The 12,541-nt window shown below is 35.2% G+C and overlaps 1 protein-coding gene across 1 annotated transcript in view; it reads right to left on the bottom strand.

Annotated features, from left to right (window-relative positions):
* LOC127870087 (eukaryotic translation initiation factor 3 subunit M-like) overlaps positions 1–12,541 on the bottom strand; it is a 68,650-nt gene that overhangs the window by 12,755 nt on the left and 43,354 nt on the right. The window contains exons 5-8 of the mRNA XM_052412750.1: positions 6,118–6,212; positions 5,721–5,804; positions 4,678–4,777; positions 888–969 (exon numbers count right to left, since the gene is read on the bottom strand). Coding sequence (XP_052268710.1) covers positions 888–969; positions 4,678–4,777; positions 5,721–5,804; positions 6,118–6,212 — 361 coding nt within the window. The remainder of the gene's footprint in view (positions 1–887; positions 970–4,677; positions 4,778–5,720; positions 5,805–6,117; positions 6,213–12,541) is intronic.

The following is a 12,541-nucleotide window of genomic DNA, read 5'->3' on the forward strand; positions in this document are numbered from 1 at the left end:
AACAACTTTTTTCAAGTATAAATGTTATATACCAGTCGTGATATTTAAATCAATAGAAACAAATCATTGCAAAAAAAAAAAAAGTATTTTAGAACTTTTCTTTTTTCGTCATTCGTGGTTGACTGTCCCTTTAATAAATCAAAGACTTTTGCGTCCAAAATCAAGTGAAATATAAATTTGGGGGACAAATGTGTTAATGAAAAAAAAAAAAGGCAGCGTGACCACAAAATAAGCATAGATTTTATTGAAGGTGAAAATCATTGTCATAACTGAGCAATATTAAGAGCACCACTAAACTTGTACACAAGGCAATAATAGGCTTAGATAAAATGTTAATGATGTGCAGACAATATGAATAAACAAAACCCATGATGTATCAAAAAAGAAAATGACAGCTTTCAAGAAAACAGATTTAATTTCAAATATATTGCCAGATTTGTATGGAAAATGAAGCCAGGATTTTCAATTTGACTGCCTGGATATCTCCCATTAGTCTAGCACTTTGACTATATAAACTAAACAAAAAATTAAATGAGTCAATGACTAAGTGCTGAACATAAATTTAACAGTCATTTTACAAATGTATTTACATGTATGAAGGGTGAAAATGAACTTGGAGCAAACCTAAATGGGCATTTTTATAAGTGTTTGTAGCCAATGCATAGAAGATGAAAATGAGATTTTACACTGGACAATGAGCAAAAATATGATCAGTGCATTGTTCATAAAACGTTTTTCAATTAAACAACAATATAGCAAAATAAGGAGGGGAAAATGAAGTCAAAAAAGTCCATTTTAGTTTTTAGTATATATTGCACTGCTGAGTAGTTTCAAACATCAATACTATTTTAATTTGTTTGTTTTTTTGTATTCTAGAAAATACATACCCAATGACTGTATAAATTCTTGATTGTTTTTATAGAACTGCTGGTACTGTGTAAGCTTCCCAGCCACAAATATTGTCAATAACTGAAAAGATAAAACAATTGAAATACTAACATTCACATCCACAGCAAAAAAGGTTTCAGAATGTTTTAAATATATGCTTGATAGTTCTAATCTGACATTCATTCAAAGCTTTTTTTAAGTAAGTAAATCTTCATAACTTATTTGCAACAAGGGACAAAATTGTCACAAAACCAGGTTTTCATTGTGAAAAAAAAATCTGATAAAGGGAGAAAACTCAAACTGAACTTTTGAAATGACCAAAAAAATTAACCCCCTTTGTAAGTTTTTTTTTTTTTTTTAAATCTATTTTTAGTCGTGGCGACCTTGACATTGGAGATATTGACGTGATTCTTTCGTGGGACACACCGTCCCATGATGGTGAACAAATGTGCCAAATGATTTTAAAATCTCACAATGAATGACATAGTTATGGCCAGGACAAGCTCATTTATGGCCATTTTTGACCTTTGAACTCAAAGTGTGACCTTGACCTTGGAGATATCGACGTAATTATTTCGCGCGACACACCGTCCAATGATGGTGAACAAATGTGCCAAATGATTTTAAAATCTGACGATGAACGACATAGTTATGGCTCGGACAAGCTCATTTATGGCCATTTTTGACCTTTGAACTCAAAGTGTGACCTTGACCTTGGAGATATCGACGTAATTATTTCGCGCGACACACCGTCCAATGATGGTGAACAAATGTGCCAAATGATTTTAAAATCTGACAATGAACGACATAGTTATGGCCCGGACAAGCTTATTCCGCCAGCCCGCCAGCCAGCCCGCCAGCCAGCCAGCCAGCCAGCCCGCCCGCATTCGCCAATCTAATAACCAGTTTTTTCCTTCGGAAAACCTGGTTAATAAAACTACTTAATTATAATTCTAATGGATAACATGTGAATATGGATCAGGTTTTTAACATTCATCATCAGTTGATCTATGTTAAAATATCTACCTAATTGTCAAGAGAATATATTAAAATGTTGATTGGCAATTTGTATTTGGTTCAATTCTACCTTTGTCGATAGATAAAAATCGATTACAATTTCTTAAAATGTTATTAGCTTGCTTCATGGACACTGCTACTTCAAGAGCATTCATAAGGTTTCACTATAGCCTTATAGGAAAAACTGGTGGCCAAGTTTTTAAATGGACCAGAACCATTTCCAAACTTGGCTGAGATATCATTTGAACAACTATTCTGAACAAATTGAATGACCATCAGGCAAAAACTTGACAGTTCACAAGATTTTAAGAAAGCCATAATAGGAAAACTGCTGTTCCTGGCGTAAATGATAACAGATTACTAACAGACCAAAACCTTTTCTGAACATAGCTGAGATATCATTAAAACGAATGTTCTCAACACGTTTCATGATGATTATGCAAAAAAAATTGATAAATAGTGTTCACAATTTTTATCTTTAAGTGGACAAAGTGTTCTAGTTTTTCACTCTATGTACATGTAACCAAGGTCAATCAATCTCAACCAAAATATAATTATGAAACTGATCAGAGGGGGTAATCATGTGACAAATAAGATTGCGACTTCCATGCAAAGCAAGACAGGTATTTTTCGCGGTTTTATATCCTTTATTTCTGTTATTAATTGTTAAAATGCCACTCTCTTTCTAGCCATATCAGTAAAACAGTGATTAGCGTATATATCATATTAATATTTGCTCTAGTTTATATCTGGACTTTACTAACTGCGAAATTTCTTAGCAGGTCAGAAAATTACAGCTCCCAATAAGAAAATTCCAAGCGAGTAAAGTACAGTTGAAGAGCAAACAAGAGCTGTCACCATAGGATGACTTATGCCCCCTATAAACGCTTGATAGAAGTTATGAGCTTTTTTCGAAACCTAAACACAGATTTCGAAACCTAAACGCGGACCCTAAATTCAAGGTCAAGGTAACAGGGGTCAAAATTTGTGTGCGTATGGAAAGGCCTTGTCCATATACACATGCATACCAAATATGAAGGTTATATCTCAAGGGACATAGAAGCTATGAGCATTTTTCAAAACCTAAACGCAGATTTCGAAACATAAACGCGGACCCTAACTTCAAGGTCAAGGTCACAGGGGTAAAAAAAATTGTGCGTATGGAAAGGCCTTGTCCATATACACATGCATTCAAAATATGAAGCTTATATCTCAAGGGACATAGAAGTTATGAGCATTTTTCGAAACCTAAACGCAGATTTCGAAACCTAAACGCAGATTTCGAAACCTTAACGCAGAACCGAAGTTCAAGGTCAAGGTCGCAGGGGTAAAAAAATTTGTGCGTATGGAAAGGCCTTGTCCATATACACATGAATACCAAATATGAAGGTTATATCTCAAGGGACATAGAAGTTATGAGCATTTTTCGAAACCTAAACGCAGATTTTGAAACCTAAACGCGGACCCTAAGTTCAAGGTCAAGGTCACAGGGGTAAAAATTGTTGTGCGTATGGAAAGGCTTTGTCAATATATACATGCATACCAAATATTAAGGTTATATCTCAAGGGACATAGAAGTTATGAGCATTTTTCGAAACCTAAATGCAGATTTCGAAACCTAAACGCAGACCCTAAGTTCAAGGTCAAGGTCACAGGGGTCAAAATTTGTGTGCGTATGGAAAGGCCTTGTCCATATACACATGCATACCAAATATGAAGGTTATATCCCAAGGGACATAGAAGTTATGAGCATTTTTCGAAACCTAAACGCAAAGTGTGACAGAAAGACAGACAGACAGACGGACAGTCCGATCACTATATGCCACCTTTTCTTCGAAAAGGGGGCATAAAAATTTATATGAAATAAATGCTTATCACTTTCTTGCTGATATTAAAGCCACACACCTTAAAATGAAATACATGTTAATCAATACATATAGACACAATTTGAATGTGTGCAAAATTGTCATTTTAGGGTTAGGGTTATAGCCTAGATAGCAAGTAATTTATTATTTTTTTAAATTTTTAAACCGAAAGTAGGATTTCAATACGTATACGTCCATTTCGACAAACGGGATTATTTAATAGTTTTAAAGCGCAAAAAATACGGATTTCTACCTTGTAACCGCCCTGATATATCCTAATTGGCACTGATAAAATTAAATCTTTAGCCTAGTTAGCAAGTAATTAATTATTTTTTTCAATTTTAAAACCTAAAGTAGAATTTCTATACTTATACGTCCATTTCAACAAACGCGATTATTTTTAAGTTTTAAAGCGCAAAAAGACGGATTTCCGTTAACCACCAGATATATTCTAATTGGCATAGATAAAATATGTTCTTTATTTCTACTTAAATTTACTTTCATTTCAAGGTGCGTGGCTTTAAGTGAGCGGCATTCAAACACTTAATACAAGTAATAAAGGGTATAAAACGGCGAAAAATACCTGTATTGGCATGGACATTGCCATTTTGTTTATCATGTGATTACCCCCTCTGCTGATGTTCTGACCAAGTTTCATGAAGATTAGGAAATAAGTGGGTCTCTATAGTGTGTCAAACATTGCTGTCAGACGATGCAGGTCCCATGATGAAAAACAGACCAATGATGATCACAAAAGCTCACCATGAAGGCAACAACAAGAGCAGTTTTAGGTTATGTCAACTATGATATTTAACGGGCATAAATGTAATTTTTAAATAAAATAGAGCCATATTTTATTGAAATAAATGTAAGTGAGAACTCCTGCTGCCTCACTGTAAAAACTTACATCATGTATTAATGCTCCTTCAAGGAACTTTACTGGTTTTAATGTCAACAAATGGTCCAACAAAAATGTGTTTGGATCTTCTAAGCAGGTCACTATACACCTGAAAAAAGCACATATTTCATCAATTTGCACATTAGCATTTGTGCTAAGAGCAGTATTTTCTCTAAATATATGCCTCTTTAATCAGGGACGTATAAACTTAACCACAAAATGCTGTCACTAATATCCTTCATCGCCCCATGTAGTAATATGTAGCAAGTAATTACAATAAACATTGATCCTGGAGCATGGCCAGTTTGACCCCTGTGCCATTATTTGTACAAAATTTGTAGAGAACCATGATAGAATGTAAAATACCAAATCTTAAAAGTATAAAAAGTATAATAATCATTGAGACACTTGTGTCAGTTTCCTGAGTCAAAACAGTAGTTTGCTACTTTGTTTAAGTTCCTTAGAACACTCACTGAGTGGTGATCATATCAAGGACCTCCTGGATAGCTAGACAGACATGTTATTCATTGCCCTGAGATTTACTAACAATTAACCAAACAACAAGATATGAAGGACATTGTGCTCTGAATTTCAGAATGCTCATCATAAAATGTTACAAGATAATGTTGTAAAAACATTTGAGCCGCCCTCTCAGAGAAGGGGGTTTAATGCATGTGCGTAAAGTGTTGTCCCAGATTAGTCTGTACAGTCCCCCCGGATGACACTTTCTGCCTAAACTAGATTTTAGCTAAGAAGAAACTTTTTTTTAAAGAAAAATATCATAAAAGCGGACAGTGTGGTCCCTGATAAGTCCCTTATTCGGGACGACACTTTACGCTCATGCATTAAACCCCCTTTTCACAGAGCAAAGCTCATTTGTTAACTGTGTTGGTAAGACTTAATTCTTGCTATGCATTTTCCTTACTTGCAAATCCTAAGAAAGCTATCTGCAAAGCTTAACCACCTTAAAATTTGCAGATAAGGGCTTATTTCAACCAATGGACATACATTTTGTAACAACAATCATAATGGTTTAGCCAGGTTAAACCTACTTCTGAGCATCATCTCTTGCCTGTGAAGCATTATCCTCTGTGTAAGTTCCCAACAACTCTATCATCACCTTGGTTGCCTGCTCACTGTAATATGATAACACCTAAGTATCATGAAACTGATTCTAGTAAATATATTTATTTTAACTTGGAGCTATAAGCTTAGATTAAAGGTACATAACATGGTCAAAATTAAGCTATAATTGCAGAAGTGAGAAGATCAGTAATTATGAAAAAAAATATTTGCAAATATCTTATATAAATTCTATTGTTGTTAATCTGTTTTACTAAAGATGAATGGTATGTAATGATTTTACTTTTTTTAATCTGATGCGAATACAAAAGTTGTTATGTGAGAATTGTCAAAGCTTTTCATGTATATATTCCTGGTTGCCCCAACCTCATTCTAGCAGCTATTAGAGTTTCATGGAGAGCTCTGTATATGTTTTGTATCTTCTGTGTGCCAATATCCCACTCAGATATCCATTTCTTTACCTGAAACAGAAACATACAGATTATCTTATCGCAATTTTCTCTGAATAATACTTTTTATGCAGTAATTGTATATCACAGTGATCAGTGACCACCTTATTATACCATGAATTCTTCCTTATCATACCATGCATTGCCCCTTATTATACAATGCAGACCCCCTTATTATACAATGCAGTCCACCTTATTATACCAAGCAGTCTCCCTTTATATATCATGAAACCCCCCTTATGATACCAGGCAAACCCCCTAATTATACAATGCAGTCCCCCATATCAGGGCTTTTTCATGTTTTTGTGAAGTGGCCTTGGCCTTCCCATTTTGTGAATAAATGAGTTGCGAACTGTTTGAAATTGTGAAAAAATGAGTAGCGAACTTTATAAAATTGTGAAAATTTTTAGTTGCAAACATCTTTAAATTGTAAAAATTTGAGTCACGAATGTCTTGAAATTGTAAAAATTTGAGTCGCTTTTCCTTAAATTGTGAAAAACGGCCATACTCACAGAAGAAAAAACAAGATGTGTTTGTGAAACACAATGTCCCCCTATATGATGTTTGGCCTTGTAGGATGACCTTGACCTTGACCCTTCACCACTCAAAATGTGCAGCTCCATAAGATACACTTGCATTTCAAATATAAAATTGCTAGCTTCAATATTACGGAAGAGACATTACATGAGCAATTTTGACCCATATATTTGACCTTGAAGGATGACCTTGACCTTTCACCACTCAAAATGTGCAGCTCCATAAGATACACATGCATGCCAAATATCAAGTTGCTATCTTCAATATTGCAAAAGTATTCATAAAATTAGCGATTTGGCCACATATATTTGACCTCTGACCTTGAAGGATGACCTTGACCTTGACCTTTCACCACTTAAAATGTGCAGCTCCATGAGATACACAAGCATGCCAAATATCAAGTTGCTATCTTCAATATTGCAAAAGTACTCATAAAATGAGCGATTTTGGCCACATATATTTGACAACTGACCTTGAAGGATGACCTTGACCTTGACCTTTCACCACTCAAATTGTGCAGCGCCATGAGATACACATGCATGCCAAATATCAAGTTGCTATCTTGAATATTGAAATACTGCAAAAGAGTACATTAAATGAGCGCTTTTGACCCATATATTTGACCTTTGACCTTGAAGGATGACCTTGACCTTTCACCACTCAAAATGTTCAGCTCCATGAGATACATATGCATGCCAAATATCAAGTTCCTATCTTCAATATTGCAAAAGTTATTGCAAATGTTAAAGTTGGCGCAAACCACCAACAGACCAACCAACAGACCAACAGTCAGGGCAAAAACAATATGTCCCCCACTACTATAGTGGGGGACATAAAAAGCCCTGCATATTAGACCATGCAGACCCCCTTAATATACCAGGCATTCCCCCTTATTAAACCATGCAGTCCCCACTTATTATACCATGCATTCCCCTTATTATACCATGCAATCACCCTCATTATACCATGCATTCACCCTTATTATACCATGCATTCCCCCTTATTACACCATGCAGACTCCCTTATTATACCATGCAGACTCCCTTATTATACCATGCAGACCCCTTATTATACCATGCAGACTCCCTTATTATACCATGCAGACTCCCTTATTATACCATGCAGACCCCCTCATTATACATCGCATTCCCCCTTATAATACCATGCAATTGCCCCTGATTATACCATGCATTCCCCCTTATAATACAGTCTTGGACGTAACCCACTCGACCGTCGACCGAGTCGAGTGATTTTTGCGTCGGTCGAGTGAAAATTCTAAGCCGGTAGCCCGATCGGTCGAATGCATTTTTTCATGTCCGAACTTAGTAACATGTCCGAAATAGATTCATATAGTTGCTTATTCAAAACTGCATTTGTTATTTCCCTTGAGCACTCATTGATTTAGACGCTTATCGAACAGTGTTGTAAGTCAATCTCGCGAGACGCTATAACTTTTATTACTACTGGGTGGAGAACATGCGGCGAAAAATTTGTTTTAATTTCTTTTCTGCGTTATTTTGAGCGCGCAACGTTCACACATCAACTGCAAAATGAGAATGAAGGTTGCAACAAAAATTATTAACAGTCAATAAAACGAAAATTGCAACAGTTATGGAAGAATAATCAGTCATGGCTTCGTTTTGATGTCTCCAAGGAGACTTTGATTCTGAGCCATCATTGCCGACTGGCTGGTAAGTGCAATTCATACATAATTTAAGAAAACAACATGCAATTAAATATCATGCACTAACTTACAAGTATAGTTTTTAACATTTATCTGTCAATTTACGATTCCTGACATTAAATTCAAATGTTTTATAATACTGCATTTTAGATGCTGGTACAATTGGCGACAAAGCAGATGTGGCTTAGGCAATGGATCAATACTGCTAAACAAGTCGTTTTATATCAAGCTGACTCAGAAGTTAGGGCAGAAAGTTACCTTCTTGCTCTACTTATTATGCACAGGTATTATTGCTAGTTTGACATTGCATTTACTTATTCAGATATTTGAGTGGAAAATTCATACGTTGTAACATTTGTTTTTGTTTTCAGGCCGCCTTTAAGAGCATACCTGACATGACAGACCTGGATGTCGGTGACTCAGACAATGACCATGAATGGAGATGTCTTGAGACCTTGTGATAAATTTTTTGTCTGATATTAACTGTGAATAAAACAGAATCAAGTGTTTATTTGTTTAATGTTTATTGTTCTATGTTTCTTCAATGCAAATATAGCTAAAAATGTAAAATAATTACAACAATTATTTCGGGCTAGTTAAAATTGATTCGGGCTAGTGAAATTTCCAAGCTGGTAGCCCGGCTGGGCTAGTGCCTAAAAAAAGTTAATGCCAAGACTGATAATACCATGCATTTCCCTTATTATACCATGCATGCCCCCTTATTATACCATGCAGTCATTTATTATACCATGCAGTCCCCCTTATTTTACTATGCTGTCCTTTATTATACCATGCCGTCCCCCTTATTTTACCATGCAGTCCCCCTTATTACACCATGCAGTCCTTAATTTATGCCAAAGAAGTGAGACACAAAAAATGGACTAAAAACAACACTCTTGTAGATTACAAAGGCACAAACATTAAACAAGAGGGCCTGAAAGGCCCAAAGTCGCTCACATGTTTTCACTATAAACTGAAGCGTTTCACCCGTCATGCCGCCTATCAAATTAAAATGAAGTCAATAATTTTAATTATTATTTATTTATCACATACTGTGACGAGGAAAGCTACTGGGACTCGGCTGAGCCTAGCTTGAGGCACAAGAAAAATCAACAACAATATAACTAAACTTTTATTATTCTTTCCAAACATTCATCATTTATACTCAAGCAATAATGCAAACAATACAAACAATTCATATAGAAATACAGTTCATAAACTTTCAAAAGTTAATCATAGTTAAAACAAGGTTTCGAAAACAATTATACACTTTCATGTCTAAACTTGGTAAACAGTTTGTGTTCAGTATGAGATAAATACCTGTATAAAGCACTAGAATAAACAAACATCTGTGATCACTATCATTGAATTCACTCACAAACTTCACTTTCACTAAACAAATAACTGGATTACACTTCTGACCAAGTTTGGTGAAGATTGGATGAAAACTAATTGAATTAGAGAGCGGACAACATGCTGAATATTTAAAACGCACTAAGTGACTCGGTGACCTAGTTTTTGACAATTTCGGCTAAAAAAATGCTACAAATTTCTTATTGAACACAAACATAAATCTCTTCTTTAATTGGGCCAATGAAATTAATGACTTACTAAGCAAAAATGGATTTCAGTACATTTGGATGAACCAGCATGTCTCAAACCCACTCAAATTTATAAATGAATTTAGAGAACGGGCTAAGTCCCAATACTTACAGAACTGGTGGAGTATAGTACATACATCCCTCAAATTGGAACTTTACAAACATATTAAGTCCCAGTACGAACATGAAGCATACCTAGACATCCTATCTGTGCGTAAATTTAGGCGCAGTTTTGCACAACTTCGTTGCGGAACTCTTCCGATAGAAAATAAAACGGGCAGTTATCGCGGTATAACTAGAGAACAACGGTTTTGCCCAATTTGCAAAACTGGTGAAGTAGAAAACGAATTACATTTCATATTAAAGTGCCCTGCATTGCATGATATCCGAAAAACATATATACAACGTAAATTTTTTCATAAACCCAAGTATACTCAAATTGTGCATACTGTTGTCAAGTAAAAATGAACAGACAATAAAACAAACTTCTTCTTACATTGTTAACGCCATTGAAACGCGAACATTAATTCTTGAGCTTTGATATAACCTAGTTATGTGGGTTTCCACAAGACTTGGCTCTGTGTTAAATAATTGTAAAAGTGTACTTATGTTTAAAATGTAGTTCCTACCGACAAAGTCCTATATTTTGTTTCGATAGGGCCTACTACTCGGTATACCATGTGTGTCAATGTATTATAGGCCCTACCCATATAACCTAAAGTCCGCTATACATTTTTTAGAATACTATTCGAAAGTCTCTTCTATTGGGGTAGGTTATATGCAGGGACCATTACGTTGTATATTTACTTTATAACATGTATATATTTCTATGTATGATATATATAATTATATATATATATATATATATATATATATATATATATATATATGTGTATATGTATGTATATGTATATGTTTGTGAATGTATGTGTATATCTATATATAATATACATTTCCGCTCTACTAAATACAAATGTTGTACAATCTTTTAGCATGTTATTGTAAGAATCGTTGACCACTCGATTATATGCTTACATGTTATTCCAACCAATTGTGCACACACCATTGTTTTGCATGGATTGTAATATATATGTGTCAGGGGCCGGAGGCCTATATCACAAATAAACAAACTTGAAACTTGAAGACTCTCGCCTTGGACGCTCCAGCTGCTGACCGAGCAGTCCCCTGATTCTGAGGTGTAGCTGGCATATATTGCTAGTAACCTAGGTAAACATCCAATCAAATGAGAGCACTGCCATTCTTAGTATCCAGGTAAAGATAAGCACTGGTCAGAAGAGATGCGGCACTGACCACTGATGTAAACTATATGCATCCACACTTACAGAGAGTTTAAAGCATTTATTTCATTTCTTAAGAATTATCCTACAATGAAAATATACCTGATCTATCATTAATGAATGTATAAGTTATTAACTATCATTAATGAATTTATAAGTTATTAAAAAATGTAATTTAAATTATCATTATTGTAAGAATAATCAAAGTACTGACAGTACTGGTGTGACGATGCTTTTGAGAGGATGAATATAAAAGCATAAACATAAGTTTATCTACATCACCACAATCACCACAATTGTGTAGGTTGGTACGAAAAAAAATAATTTGGTACAAAAATTTTGCAAAAAAAATTTGGGTATGAAAACAAATTTGGGTACGAAAAAATATTTGGGAACACAAAAATTGGGACCGAAAAAAATTTGGGTACGAACAAAAAATTGGGGATGAAAAAAAAATTGGGAACGAAAAAAAAATTGGGTACGGAAAAAAAAATGGGGGAACGGGAAAGTAGTACCTGTGGGGAACTTGACCCACACTCGCACATTTTCGGCCCTTTCCGTCAAACATCAGATAAGTTCCTCGAAGGCAATAGTATGAATACACATTTCGGAAGGAATGCGGTCCTTCCTACGCGCGTCAAAATGTAAGCGAAATATGTACACAAGTCTGTCAGGAATGATTGAATTAACGAAGAAAATCATGTATTGATGTAAGTTGTTTAAAGGAATGTGCAGAAAATATATTAAACAAGAGCTGTGTTTGTGAAACACAATGCCCCCTGCTGCGCAGCTTTGAAGCCATATACTTTGCCATTTAACCTTGAAGGATGACCTTGACCTTTCACCACTCAAAATGTGCAGCTCCATGACATACACATGCATGCCGAATATGGAGTTGCTATCTTCAATATTGCAAAATTTGACCTTTGACCTTGAAGGATGACCTTGACCTTTCACCAATCAATATGTGCAGCTCTATGAGATACGCATGCACGCCAATATTGAAAAAGTTGCCAATGTTAAAGTTTTCGGACAGACAGACAGACGCTTTATATTTGACATTTGACCTTGAAGGATGACCTTCACCTTTCACAACTGAAAATGTGCAGCTCCATGAGATGCACATGTATGCCAAATATCAAGTTGCTATGTTCAATATTAAAAAAGTTATGGCCATTAAAGTTTTCGGACGGACAGACAGACTGACACACTGACTGACTG

The sequence above is a fragment of the Dreissena polymorpha genome, chromosome 1 (assembly GCF_020536995.1).
Source record: "Dreissena polymorpha isolate Duluth1 chromosome 1, UMN_Dpol_1.0, whole genome shotgun sequence".
Classification (NCBI taxonomy): Eukaryota; Metazoa; Mollusca; class Bivalvia; order Myida; family Dreissenidae; genus Dreissena; species Dreissena polymorpha.